At 34.3% G+C, this 15440-nt stretch overlaps 1 protein-coding gene across 3 annotated transcripts; it reads right to left on the reverse strand.

The window, feature by feature from the left end:
• Nucleotides 1-1366: 1366 nt before the first annotated feature.
• Nucleotides 1367-14134, reverse strand: pcgf1 (polycomb group ring finger 1). 3 transcript variants are annotated; one of them, XM_087280269.1, is made up of 9 exons: nucleotides 13851-13952; nucleotides 8168-8273; nucleotides 7890-8042; nucleotides 7742-7813; nucleotides 7517-7622; nucleotides 6071-6113; nucleotides 5875-5958; nucleotides 1986-2066; nucleotides 1367-1546 (listed from the first exon to the last, which is right to left on the reverse strand). In XM_087280269.1, exons 1-9 carry the CDS (start codon nucleotides 13935-13937, stop codon nucleotides 1496-1498), a joined length of 783 nt encoding a protein of 260 aa, XP_087136395.1. In that variant the 5' UTR covers nucleotides 13938-13952; the 3' UTR covers nucleotides 1367-1495.
• Nucleotides 14135-15440: the final 1306 nt, after the last annotated feature.

The following is a 15440-nucleotide window of genomic DNA, read 5'->3' on the forward strand; positions in this document are numbered from 1 at the left end:
TTTTGGGACAACTTAATTGTTTTATGTTGAAGCCACTTAAATTTGTAAACACGGTTAAGTTAACTTCATCGATTTGTCTTGAGTGAAGCCCAGTATTTTTTACAATGTCTAATTACACCAGTAACTAATTTCTGTAATTAATTACAGCCTTTAAACCAACCCATTATTCTTAAATTGTTTTTGGGACAACCTAATTGTTTATTCATTCATTCATTTTCTTGTCGGCTTAGTTCTTTTATTAATTCAGGGTCACCACAGCGGAATGAACCGCCAACTTATCCAGCACATTTTTACGCAGCGGATGCCCTTCCAGCCCAAACCAACTCTGGGGAGCCTAATTGTTTATGTCGAATCCAATTAAATCTGGGAAAACATTTACCTTAATAAATTTAACAACATAAAGGAATTGTGTAAAACCCGGTACTTTATACATAATTTCTGTAATTATTTACAGCCTTTAAACCAAGCCATAACAATAAACCTTTTATAAGCGCATTTAATGTGTTTAATCGCATTTATTTTGTTAATGTTTTATTTTAAGGTGTCCTTGTTACAGTAAAACGAATCATTTAATTACTAAGTAATATTAATTAATTGTACTTAACATGTACTTAATGTGGTTCAGGTCAGGGCAAAGGTTAGTTGTACTTAACATGTACTTAATATGGTTAAGGTCAGGACAAGGGTTACATATAATTTTGCGTAATTACTATAGTAGCTACAGTTGAAGTCAGAATTTTTAACCCCCCGGAATTACTAGACCCCTTGTTTATTTTTTACTCAATTTCTGTTTAACAGAGAGATTTTTTTCAACACATTTCCAAACATAATATTTTTAATAAATAATTCCTAATATCTGATGTATTAATCCGCCATGATGACAGTAAATTATATTTTACAAGACACTTCTCTGCAGCTTAGAGACATTTAAAGGCTAGGTTAATAAGGTTATACTGGGTTAATAAGGTTAACTAGGCAGGTTAGGGTAATTAGGCAAGTTATTGTATAATGATTGTTTTGTTCTGTAGACAATTGAAATAAAAATTGCTGAAAGAGGCTAATAATTTTGTCCTTCAAATGTTTTTTAAAAATTAAAAACTGCTTTTATTCTAGTTGAAATAAAACAAATAAGAATTTCTCCAGAAGAAAAAATATTATTAGACATAATGTGAAAATTTCCTTGCTCTGTCAATCATCATTTAGAAAATATATAAAAAAAAAAAAAAAATCTCGAAGGGGGGGCAAATAATTCTGACTTCAACTGTGCATGCAACACGTGCATCAAACACACCTTAAAATGTTTCATGCATATTTTTTTATGCAAAAAGAAAATAATTAAAACCACAATAGAACACGCTCAATACAATTTTAACCACTTAAAATTTATTTTCAAAAAATACAAAACCAAAAAATAAGTTTATATGCACAAGAAATCTATTAAAATAGAATATGTGAAATACAAAATATGTACACCAGTTGATATTTTCACACACTCCTATCTCGTCCGCTTGTCTTTTATAGTGTAATGGAGTACCAGTGGTTGTGCCTAAAAAGAAAGAGAGAGAAAAAAAGAGGAAAATATTCAAATCAGAGACACTTGAATGAAAAAAAAAAAGGCTAAAGATGTTGACACTAAACAGAGACTGCGTTCAGATCATCGGTCGCACTGTAAAACATACAAGACATACGACTACTTGCTTAATTCTCACAACACTCGAAAAACCAAAGCAAGACACTGCATCAGGCAATAAGCAGAACAACAAGACCATTGCATTTTGCAGACCGCAAGGCGACATCAGGCATATGGCTTTTCCTAGTGCTAATAAATCTCGGCCTGCGATTTCCCTCAGAAGATTCCTTCAGCGAGTTAAATCGCTAGTATGTGCCAGATATATCAAGATCCCACCTAATGGGAACGCAAGCAAGGCTGATGGTGTGAAAGAATGCGGTATGAAATTGGCTGGAGATGCTTGAGACTGCGATACCTTTCCAAACCAGTGAGAGAGCCAGAGACGCTTCATGGTCATGTGATCTGGAAGCGATTCGTTATTGAATAACATCTGGACCTGTAGAGCAACAAACAGCAAACAATGAGGACAGAAGAAGAAAACAGGCTGTAAAACAACAGAGCTGAGAGGATTTGATCAACATCTCACTGACTGCAGATCAGTTTGAACCAGCCTGATCTCACGAGGACACGCAAGTATTTTACATTTTGTTAGTTTAGGGATTAATTTGCACGAGTTCAGTCGTACAAAAATGTACGATTTTAAAAAGGAAGCGTGTCACCCAACCCTGCCCCTAAACCCAACCGTCACTGAGAGAGCCGCTGACCCGAATCTCCACCACGTGCACCGCGACAGAAACCCACGCCGAGCCGCTGACCCGAAGCTCCGCCGCGTGCACTGCGACAGAAACCCACACAGCGCCGAGCCGCTGACCAGAAGCTCTGCCGCATTCACCCCGACAGAAACCCACGCCAAGAACTCCAAAATGCACGGCACCGCGCCACGCAAAAGGTACAAGCAATAAATTTGATTACAGCGATAATGTGGTGAATGTTGATCTTGTGTTGAGCCCAATGAGCTTGTCATCAAAAAAATAGAGCAAGGGTGTTCTTTTAGTGATATCGATTTGACTCACATGCTAAAAATGGTGGACGTGCAACAAGTAACTGAGGATATGATCGTGACGCGAGGCTGTCAATCAATATTGGTGGGCGGGGGGACCGCACTCCTACGTAAAATTGCGGTCGGTCTATAACCGCTCCAATTAGTCCACCGTTTTTTTTTTTTGTTGTTAAATTGAAAAAAAAGGACTGTATGTGTTTATATCACCTGAATATGATGGTCTATACACTATACTTACACACATGTCTGTCCAAACAGCTTGAAAAGTAGATTTTTCACCATAGGTGCCCTTTAACATTAAGAAGGGTTAATATGTATTAAATGGATTATAAACCTTACCATTTCGTGAGTGAGTGCATATTTTGAGCTTCTAAATGGCTGTATTTACATTTCTGCCATTTACGCTCGTAATATTTATATAGTTTGCTATTTAATAACCTCATGTGGAACTGAACCTGTCTCATTTCGGAATACATAAGATATTGTCCACCAGATCTCGCATTTCGGTCACGGACGCATGCTTTCAGAGCCTTTCTGAATGAATGAATGAAATACTCGGTTTCCCACCAAGGCAACCCAGGGTGCTGAAATATAATTGGCTAAACTGGCAGTGGACTAGGGCTGCACGATTCTGGCTAAAATGTGAATATCTTTTTTTGCTTAAAATCAAGATCATGATTCTTTCTCACAAATTTTTTAGATGTAAAAAAAAGGTTAATATGAGTGGGTTATTATTATTGTTAATTCTCAAACATTTCGTCACCTTGGAATTATAAGGTTCTATCTGCGTTCTGAATGATTTTGGGATATTGAGCTTCAACGTTTTTGCAATCCATATAGCAAACCGTATACGTGAAATTTTTTTTTTTAAGTTTTAAAATGTAAACAACTTATAAAAAAACATCCGATAATGTAAATAAGTTTTCATTTAGTAAGAATATGTCGATAATTAAATTTTGACAAAAATGTCAGATAGAACTTTATAATTCTAAGGTGATGATATGGTAAAACAACAACAACAATATTGGGCCTATGTGTAGGTCTACTGTTGCTTAAAATGCTAAATTTTGTATAGTCATTATGGTGGACTTAAACAGACTTTCAATATGTCCAGTTTGTTAATTCACAGTAAAATGATGACATCAGAATAGAACTATTCATAATCATGAAGTTGATTTATTATGTTTAAGACATGTGCTCGTCATCTGTTATTGACAGCATTATTAGACCAGTTATTTTTACTGGTAAAATCTGACATGTCATTATCAGATTTCTTTTTGCATTATATTCAACATTACAGGCTAGAGTGCAGACACTGTTAAACATTTATTTTCATGCACAACACTTTGTGTTAGCTATGAAACATATCAAATGCTTGTCGTAATTATATCTGTAAAATGCCATATGATCTGTAGCATTGTTCCATGGCCGCTATTGTTGGTAGAGCAAGCAAGTTTTTTAGTCAGAATCCGTAGGCAAAATAGATGCAAAAAAAAACGTCTTTATTTTCCAATCAACAGAAATCCTTCATCAATTTTCCTTACTCTATAATGTACACTTCTCTGTTACCTTAAGTTGTTACGTTACGTTGAGTTACAGTCAAAAACTGTGTGCTTCCTACCAACGCTCTCTTCCTCCATGCAGTGAAGCCACAGTTATATACTCTCCTACTGACACCTTGTGGCCATTCGCCAATGTACAACGTATGGCTCCTACATGACCATTTAAATGTGTGGCCAGTTTCATTTTCACTTCAAAGTGCTGCTCATGACTGCTGTCACTGTGATTAAAACACACACATGCAAATCATTCTTTCAGCGCAGCTCTCAAATGATCGCTCTGCAACAAACTAAATATTATTTACAACTTCATTACCTGTTATTCACAGCATATGCAGGTTGTGTTCACTAAAGTAGCCGCCATTTATGTGCATGCGTTCTTGACAGTAAACAAACAGCCTCGCGGTCAGCTCACGTGTGATTTGACGGTCGTGAATAAATATTACAAGAAGACAGAAATGACATTTCTGGGTTAATTGTACCATATTAATTCAGTATTTGACTATTTTAACACCATTGGAAGGTGTTCATGTTCCTGTGATGAACTGTGCGACTGCCTTGCTTCTTTCCTGACCTTGAAAATTTAATTGGCTGAATCGTAGAAAAGCTGAATTAAGATCGTGTGTAGGGTCGAATCGAGATCGTGATCCTTTTTTGATTAACCGTGCAGCCCTACAGTGGACAGCTTAAAAGAACATAAACAAAGAGAGCGTTCCAGCAGCATTCCAGAATATCTGACTTCAGCATTGTTTTTCATATAAACAAGAATGTTCACTTAGCATGTTTCTTAAATTTCTGCAAACATATTATGCTATTTTTATGCTTTAGAAGAGTCAAAAACTTACATGCAGCACCTTTAAAGTAATCACAATGAACCACACAGTCAATGAGAGAATGTGTTCAATATTTTGGAAGCATCGAAGAAAAGCAAATGGGATTATAGTCTCAAATGGACAGTGATTTTACTTAAGACTAATAGTACAAAAGTAGTAAACACATTGCTTTAAGCCTTCAATAATCTGTATCTATATCATGTAAAGCTCTGGGCCTGGGGTCTCAGATAACATCCTAAAATTTCTGTTTTTTCAAAGGTAAATGTAGGTGTAGGTTATACGTGCATCGTTAATTGCAGAACTCCTCTAATAATAGAAAAGAAAGAAAGAAAGAAAGAAAAACAAGTTCTAAAGGAGATCAGGCCTCAGCCAGGTCAGAAAAAGAAATGCGAAAGTAACTCAAAAGTAACATAACGCATTACTTACAAAAAAAGTAACGCAGCTGGTTACTCTTTAGGGGAGTAACTCAATATTGTAATGCAGTACTTTCAAAAGTAACTTTCCCCAACACTGCTGACAATATTACTTAGTTATGCAAACTATTGTTACACTGACATTTTAGTGTGTCCTCTGTAAATCACGATAGAACAATCGTAATTTGTATTTTAGAACAAAAAATAAATACAACAACAAGCACATTTAATGTACATGGGGGAAAGGGTTGGCATTACACTTAAAACAGTGTTCATGAGTTGCTTTTGAAATTACAGTCATTCTTTATTTTTTAAAAGTAGGTTTTTGATAGCATTTAAATGTGGGACAAAAAAAGGCAACTGAAGGTAACAATCCGTTTCATTCTGGTGCAAAATATAAAAGCAATGGGGGAAAAAAAGATGAAAAATAGTGTCAGACCTGATGCTTTTCCACGTTGAGTCGATGACATAACACTTTCCTCAAATGCCGTACTTCCGCCCTGACTGAACAACGTACAAATTTCTGCTGCGGAAATAGAAAACATGAAAATGCATCGTCACTTATAATAGTAAAACAGCTAAAGTTAAGAGTAAATGAATGTACGTCCATATTCCTGTTTAGGCTGTTGTCTTACCTGTAGAGTTAATTTATTTTTGTCTTTGCCAGAAAACGACGAACTGTAAAAACAAGACGAAATGATAAGAGGAAGCTTTTGACCACAGAAAAATAAATAAATAAATAAAAATGTAAAATATATACTTCTGAAACATGATTCATAAAGTCTACGTTAACTGGAAGTTGCTGAGACTTTTATTTCAGTATGTTCAACAGAAACAGAATATTGAGCAGGGGGCGGGGCTTTCTTTATGCGCATCACTCTCTCAAAATAAACTAAGGATAAGAGGGGCGTGGCTAAGAATATTGTGGATGAAGTCATCAAACTGACATCATCAGAAAAGGACAGCTACTTCCGACGCAAAAGCAAATTGTCAGATTAAATTAACAATTTACAATTAAATTTAATTTAACAATTAAATTAAAGATTACCAAAACAAATATATTTTGTTTTCAGTAGATTAACTCAATTGATTGAACAATTGATTAGTTATTCGCAAAATAAATGTTGTTTATTTTGAACTGACACATACTTTAGGATTTAACCAATGATGCCTTTACTTACAATACTAAAATATTTGTTTTTTGTTAAAAATGTGTATGATCATTTATGGAAATTACCATATATATATGTTTGATTACTTCATCCACAATATTCTTAGCCACGCCTCTTTTAACATTATTTAACATATATATATTAGGGCTGCACAATATAACTTTAGCATAGATATCGCAATATGATAATTCGCAAGAATCACATCGCAGAATATGCAATGTTAAAATTTTTAACTTTAATAACATCTGAATATTTATTGTTATTTTTACAACGATGTTTATTATTTTGCATTGTATTTTTCAACTACTGTTTCCATATATTATGAAACCTCTGAAAGCATTATATCATTGTGTAATTAATTTTCATCTTTTTCTTCATTGTATTTATCTGCTTGTAGATTTTTTATAAATATTATGCAATCTAAAATCATACATTATTTTACATTATGAAATTGTATTCATATCCCAATATATTGCAGAACAGCAAAACATTGCAACACTAGATTTTTCTGCAGCCTTAATATATATATATATATATATATATATATATATATATATATATATATATATATATATGAATTATTATTAATTTATTATAATTTATTATTATATATTTATGTTTTTGCAAGTTCATATAGCGTTACATTCTAAGAAATTAGTCTATTATGTTGATATGGTGCTCAAAAAACATTCTTATTATTATTATTATAATGTATTTTGAAAACAGTTGTACTACTTTTTGTGGGGGGTTTTTCCAGGCTTGTTTTGAATATTAACTTCAAAGAACAGCATTTACAAGTGTTACTTTTTTGTTTACATGAAAATAATCATGAAAATAAAAATCTAAAAGCTAAGCAACCAACCTCAGAGTTTTGAACAGTGATGTAAAAATAAATTGTTGTCGGCTTACCTTTGTCTTTCCAGACATAAAGAGACCTGCTCATCATATCTGTAGAAGTGGGCTTTTGAGTGGTCAAAGCTTGTGTACGGTAATCCTGTATTATCTGGAACTGATTCTTAAAAAATAAAACATACAATTTTTTACAAAAAAATGAAAAAAAAAAAAAAATCTTAAATTAAAATATAACTAATATCATAATATAATAATAATTCATCAGTATATGCTGTCACTGACCTTCTCCAGATGGCTGTATGATGCGTTCGAGACCTCGTGACTGATAGAACTCTTTTATTCGTTTGTCTTCACCTGTAAAGTTCAAGACGCAGGATTAAACTTCGTTTAAACTCTTTTACGTTTAAACCTTCCACTTCTCTGTACTCACTCTCCTGTAGACCTGGAACCAATTTATAGACGATGTCCTGCATGACTCTGTCCAACTTCAGATTCAGCAGCGGCTGTGTTTCATGGATTTTGATGTTACACATTGGACAATACTTGCTGGTCTGGAGATACTTCACAATGCAACTCTTGCAGACTGGGAAGAGATGGTGGGAAAGAAAATTAGCAGATATTCAACAAAAATAAAGTAGTTGAGAGTTTCTCTAGCATGTAGGCTGTTAAATCTAATAGAGAGTAACTAAAAGAAAGATAGATACTTACATGTATGGAGACATTCTGTGATGGTGGTTGCATCGATAAAGTATCCTGCACAGAGGTAGCACACAATGTGTTCATTTAGGTCCTTTATCTTAATTTTAACTTCTTCCTGTGGTACAATACAGGAAAAAAAACAGGTCAGAGATTATTATGCCAGTGGACATTCAGTAACATTAGCAGAAGTTCATGAATGCGTATCTACAGTAGGTTTGTCAAAAGTGTCGAGTTCGGTACCAAACGGTATTTGGTACTGAAATTTTTAAAACGTCAATTTCTCGCTAACATTTAAGAGCTGTACTTAAACACTGCTGATTGGCCATTGTGTTCATTGTGTTCACATGCTCAACAGAATTTATTGTGATTGTAGGTAGGTGTAGGTCAAAAATTAAGGGGTTTCAAGTATCAAAACAATAAACGTTAAATGCGACTTTTTCATATTATTTTGTTCTAATATATATATATATATATATATATATATATATATATATATATATATATATATATATATATATATTTATATTTATTTATTTTTTATATGTTTTCACACTATTAACAGAAGACAACCAAAAGTATGTCATTCAGTGTAATAATAGTTTTATATACTTACTTTTTTATAAACAGATGAACAAATTACAGGAGACAAATCATGTACAATACAACAAACATAACATAACATACAGGTCAGAAAACTATAGCCAGATCTGTGTGTGAGCATTCATGCATGCATTTTGTAGCATGTAATTTTATAGTATGAACAAGGATAAACGAATAACATTTTAAATTAAATTTTTGAAGATCAAGCAGTTATTGCAATTTTCATTGTGATCTTCATACTATGCCGCTACAATTCCATTCAAACCACTAGGTGTAAACATTTAAAACTGTATAAAATTGTGTATGATCCTTTATTTAAAATTGCGTATCCCCCCAGCTAAGTTTAATTAGTACTGGTCAAAATATTTAGTTATGTTTTTTTGCATCAAATACTGTGTTTTGCTAATTGAAAATGGAGCATTATTTCACATAGATTTTTTGACAATTTATGTTCTCAAAGGAGAAATTCACGCATTATGTATGAGCCTAAACTCACATATGTTAACAGTATATTGAGACATCTGTTTATATGCTTTAAAACAACTAACCACAGAGTTAAGGGTAAAATATGTCAAGGTAACACTTTATTTTGTTGCTCCATTTGAGTATTAGTAGACTGTCTGCTCAATATCTGCTGATACTGCTCCTTTAACAGACACTCAACTGACTATAAGAAACTTTGCAAATACATGTCAACTTACACTAACCCTAACCCCAACCTGTCAGTCTACGTATAATCTAATGAGAATTTCTTGCAATGTAACTTAAATTCAACAAACGGACCATCAAAATAAAGTGTGACCAATGTCAATCTGAAAATGTGTTTTATATTTGACATGAGAGAACCATACATGTGTTATTGATGCTACCAAAGCTTGTCAATTTACAGTAAACAATATAATTTGTAAAAAATTAAGTGAATTAAACTGCACAGTTCAAAGGAAACAATGCTAAAAAAGGAATAAGAGCTGTTTCTCTGTAGAACAATTTATTTTTGTTTACATTTTTGTATATTCGAGGAAAAAGCTTTGTTGTGTTTGTGACAGATGTGAAATTAGCACTTGTGTGACTCTAGTAAATCAAATCAAATACTTTGAACATTTTGAACATTGACGGAGACATTTTTGAGTGTTTGTACAGTACACAAACACCTTAGAAAAAGCTTAATCGCTAAAATAAAACTTATTTCTTTCCATGATATTTGCAAGGAATTGCTCAAAAGTTAATGAAAAACTAATGGACTGTTTACTTGTATGTTTTCTGTGTATTTACAATCCCTTTTCCATATTTAATTTGATGCAGGCTCCAAAATGGGACATCTCGTCTGTGACCCATATACAGTTAAACACTCAATCCAGCACTGTCCTGCATTATAACAGAACCAAAGCGACTTCAAATATTTGAGCTGCTTTAACCTAATTTATCTCCTATAATCATTATGCAGTTTTTATGATCTATTAGTATTTTGAGAGAGTTATTTACTTGGAGTCTGAATTTAAGTAACAGCTGACACATACAGAATATCTAAGCAATGACATCTACACTAACCGGTCACTTTAATAGGTACACCTTACTAGTTCCAGGTAGGCATGGACTGGTAAAAGATTCTGACGGTATGATAATGTTGGATAAAAATATCTCGGTGTCACGGTTTTACAGTAGTGCCATTACTGCTCTAAAATATGTTCTTTTTAAATGTCTGGGTAAAAACAAAAACTGTTTTAAAGAGAATATATTTTATTTTAAGAAACATTTAAAGTATTTTAGAGTAGTAAACATGTCAAGTTAAATAAATACGATAAATCATTGACTTCTGCTGCCTTCATTAGTTTTAAAAACACTGATTTCATGACATCTTTGAATATCTTTTCCACCGGAGATAATGTTGTCCTAAAAAACTTCAAATAAAACATGAATAAAACCCTTACATATATCGTAGGAACGCTATATCTGAAAATGCCTTGCGGTTTTAAAACCTTGACTTTTCCAAAACGCGGTTTACCTTAAAAATGGGTATCATCCCATGCGATTACCAGGTTGGACACCCTTCAGATCTGCCTTAAACCCTTGTGGCATAGATTCAACAAGGTACTGGAAATAAATCAATATTCCATTCTCTTTAAACCCTAGAGATGGTTGTGCATGAAAGTCCCAGTAGATCAACAGTTTCTGAAATACCAACAACCATATCACATCCGAAGTCACTTAAATCCCCTTTCTTCCCCATGCTGATGCTCGGTTTGAACTGCAGCAGATCGTCTTGACCTACATGCCTAAATGTGTTGAGTTGCTGCCATGTGATTGGCTAATTGCAAATTTGAGTTAACGAGCAGTTGGACAGGAGAACCTAATAAAGTGGCCGGTGAGTGTATATTACACTTTTCTTCAGTGGAACAGAACAATCGAAGATTTTCAGCTGAAACCATGGACTCTGGTTACTCATAAAAAGCATGGCAATGGCCACCAATACTTGAGGAGTCCAAAAATAATGCTGGGTAAATATGTGTTAATTATGAACACTTATTTGGTTAACTTAAAAAAACTTGAAGCCAGCAGTAGGTTTTGTGCATATTTTACCCAAGTTTTAGTTAAAGTAACCCACAAACTTTAGAGTATATGTGGATCCTGATGATACACCGAGGTCTTTAAAGCAAAATGTTCAGTCTGAGCAAAAATAACTAACATTATTTAGATCTGTAAAGTTATAGTTCACCCAAAGCGTAAAATTCATACATTATTTTTTCTCACCCTTCACTTGTCAGACTTTCTTTCTTCCATTGAACACAAAAGTCGATATGTTGAAGAAAGCTGGAAAGCATATCATTTGATTTTTCTACTATGGAAGTCAACTGTATTCAGTCAACTATGGAAGAACTGTATTCTGTATTCAAAATATCTTCTTTTGTGTTCAACATTAAAAGCAAACTCAAAAAGATTTGGGACAGCTTGAAGGAGAGTAAATTTGTACTTTTGGGAGGTAAATGCTTGTAATACCTGTATCCCAAACCTCTGGAAATGGTTAAGAGTGCATTAACATTTACAACAGTCTGTTGCAGAAAGCTTCCTGTCACGGACAGGCCGACACTTTCTTCAAGTCCTCAATGTTGACAGGAGTCAAAGGAGTTCATTTTTATTTTGTCTATATATGAGCAATTTCGTGCAAATGTCAACCTTTCCATGAAAAAAATTAAGTTGTCACCAAAATACGGTAACTGTTTCTTGGGGTTTTGTGTAAGCAAGTATTTTACAGTACTTTAGAAATACTCAAAAATGCATCCATCAATGTTTTAAAACTATTATATTTGATTTACTAAAGACACACAAGTGGCAATTTCACATCTGTCACATCCATAACAGAGAGGTGTCAAGTCCATGACGACACTGTTTCCTCATAAATGTGAAAATCTTAAATAAAATAAAATAAATTATGTTTGTTCTATAGAGAGCCAACTCTTATCCTTTTGATTAACATCATTTCTTTTGCGTAGTGCAGTTTAATTCACAGAATTTCTACAAAGTATGTGTACTGCAAACCTGCTGACTTTTTTGTCACATCCATAACGCATCTTTATTTTCCTCATATAAAGTACAAAACATGTTTACAGACTGATATTTTTCTGATCTCATGACTCTGTGGTCAGTTTTTTGGAAAAGATAAACACAAGTTTCAATATAATGTTAAGGTATACTTTCTATGCAAATTTATGTTATAAGTTTTTACTGCAAATGTCACATCCATAACGCTGGAATTGCTCATATTTTTGACTCTCCAGGAGCCAAAGACTGTTTACTTGAGCTTTATAAATCACGAAGGATCACAGTTTCAGCAGAGATTCTTGTTTAATATAGAGGTAAAGTTGGTTTTATATTCGCACATTCTTTCATTTAGAAGTCCCTATACTGTTTATTATGTTACTTTGAATATTCGATTGGAATTAGCATGCAAGTATGACTTCAAACAACATTAACACTATCTAATTCACTGTGAACAATATTGTACTTTGATCGTCATTTGCTGCTAATATGATTGTCCCATTTAGAATTTGCAAATAATACTTTTCTGAAATTATGTTATTTAAGAGAAAGTCTGAATATCCGAATATAAAACCAACTTTACCTCTATTTGTTTAATATCCTACTGAGAGAAAAAAAGTGACCTTGAATGGTCAGAGAGTCAGTAAAAAAACTATTTTTGACTGAACAGTCAAACTGCATGACTGCTTAAAAGTGAAAGGCAAACTAGATATGACCAAAGCAATTTCAACTGTAACAATTGCTTAATTAACTTAAAGCTAAATGATTAAGTATGTTTTTTTAAGACTTAAAAGCCACCCCTGACAACTGTGTGAGTTACAAAAGCGAATTCTGTTGCGTACAACTATCACACGCACGCTCATTTCACTTGGAGCGCGCTTCAGTTTTCAGCAAGTCAGGTGTCAAAATTGTAAACAAACCTGCCATTGGTTAAACGAACCACCAAAGTATCTCCGCGAGTGCGGGTTTAGTATCAATCACTGCCAGCACCACAAGCTACTGAATTAAACATGGAATCGATGTCGAGGTAAGAAAACGCCAAGACACACAAATGCACCTTAGGGGTCACATTACGTCCCATGACTGGATTCTGAAGTGAACGCATATCCCGTCAACACGGGCACGCGCTACAGTTAAAGCACGTTGCATTATATCATATCGATGCACTTGTTCGCTCGTAAGAGCCAGTGCGCATTAATAAACATGTGGGACATCAGATCGCAACACGAGACATGCAGGGTGACCGTTATATTAGTGCAGAGTTTTATCAGCGTGTTCAGTTTTGGAGTTGGGACAAACTACAGGGCACGAGCTTCGACCTGGACCAGATCTGACAAGAAAAGCCTCGCCACGGAGAACAAAAACACAATCGCTAGACACAGTGGATTGATTCTTCGCAACACTCACGCCTGCGCAGACACGCAGCTCGGGCTCGCGCTCCATCTCTCGGCTTTCGCGCCACACAGATTATCGCTCCTCTCACGCGCGTTTACAGCACACGCGGGTGGAGAGCGGCGATGAACGGGACGCTGAAGCGATTTTTGTTTCTTTCACTCACCTCGTTTCTTAGAGGGTCGAGCTTGTAGACGTTCTGCAGCTGATTTCTTAGCCGCATAGCTATCGCCATCGGACCTTGCTCCGCCATCTTTGGGAATTCTGCATACTTCCGGGTAACGGGAGAGTGGGTGAGTTCGGTCGCTGAGAGGCGGGGGGACCTGCTGGTTCTTCCACACACAATCATTTCCATCCCACGCTGACATTATCACCGGGTCTTTCGAAAGCTGCAACTCACAGTAACATAATTGTGAAAGTGGTAGTTGACAGCGTAATAGGCTTCCCACTGTCAGGAACAGATTTCAGACGGAATTTAAACGGAGGTTAACTAAATTAGATATTAAAGTAAATTAAAGTGAATAAATTGCGAATCTGCCATTGAAAAACCCATTATGAGCACTTAATTTTTTTTAACATGAACCTTTTTTTTTGGTTGAAGACTTGATACTAAAACCATTTGAGATGATTTTCCTCCTCTTATAGCTTGTTTCTTAAAACCATAATATTGCATTATTATAATTATGTCACTTTGTTGCTGTTAAATCTGAGTGAAATGAGGATTTTTATTTAAATGATGTAAAACAACTGTGTATTTGTTCTAGTAAGCAGTCAATTTTTTGACAAAATGAATCGAATAAGTGCTAAAAGATATGCATGAGCAGTATTAATTAAAATAGCAGCCTAATATTTCACTTATTTTGCTGGAAATTATAAAAACAAGCATGAATTTTGTAAAGATTCTTGCCCCTTTGGTTGAGTTTGACCAATTACAAACACCTTTTCTTCCTTATGGTTTTTATTTGTTATAACTTTGGCAGTCAGGCAACACAGTGGCTCAGTGGGTGGCACAATCGCCTCACAGCAAGAAGGTCACTGGTTAGACTCTCTGCTGGGTCAGTTGGCATTTCTGTTTGGAGTCTGCATGTTCTCCCTGTGTTCTAGTGGGTTTCCTCCGGGTACTTCAGTTTCAAGTCCAAAGACATGCGCTATTGGTGTATTGGTTAAGCTAAGTTTCCGTAGTGTGTGATTGAGTGTGTATGGATGTTTCCCGGTGATGGGTTGCTGCTGGAAGGACATCCGCCGTGGAAAACATATGCTGGATAGTTTGGCGGTTCATTCTGCTGTGGCGACGCCAGATTAATAGAGACTAAGCGGAAAAGAAAATGAATGAACTTTGGCAGTTTGTTTTTTTTTCAGGTCTGACCAATTATTATGTGACAATAATTTACCATTATCAGCATCAATAATCAGCAGCACAACAACACTTTATTTTATTTTTCACTTTGTTTAACAGTTCAAAAAAGAAATCCAAAAGTTTACATTCTTAATCACCTGTTTCTAAATGGTCTGTCTCTAAAAGGGAGGGCGACGTATACCCCCCCAGTATGTATATATATATATATATATATATATATATATATATATATATATATATATATATATATATATATATATATAATCATTATAATATTTATATATATATATATATATATATATATATATATATATATATATATATATATTTATTTATATTTATATATATCATTATAATATTTATATATATCATTATAATATTTATATTGTATAATAAATG

This window comes from Danio rerio, chromosome 14, assembly GCF_052040795.2.
Source record: "Danio rerio strain M-AB ecotype USA chromosome 14, GRCz13ab, whole genome shotgun sequence".
Taxonomy (NCBI): domain Eukaryota; kingdom Metazoa; phylum Chordata; class Actinopteri; order Cypriniformes; family Danionidae; genus Danio; species Danio rerio.

Coding starts and splice junctions, on each gene's coding strand:
- pcgf1 (XM_087280269.1), bottom strand. CDS start 13,937: ATGGCGGAGCAAGGTCCGATGGCGATAGCTATGCGGCTAAGAAATCAG. Junction 8,274..13,850: donor TCGACCCTCTAAGAAACGAG/GTGAGTGAAAGA, acceptor ATTGTACCACAG/GAAGAAGTTAAAATTAAGAT. Junction 1,547..1,985: donor TCTCTCACTGGTTTGGAAAG/GTATCGCAGTCT, acceptor CTTTCTTTTTAG/GCACAACCACTGGTACTCCA.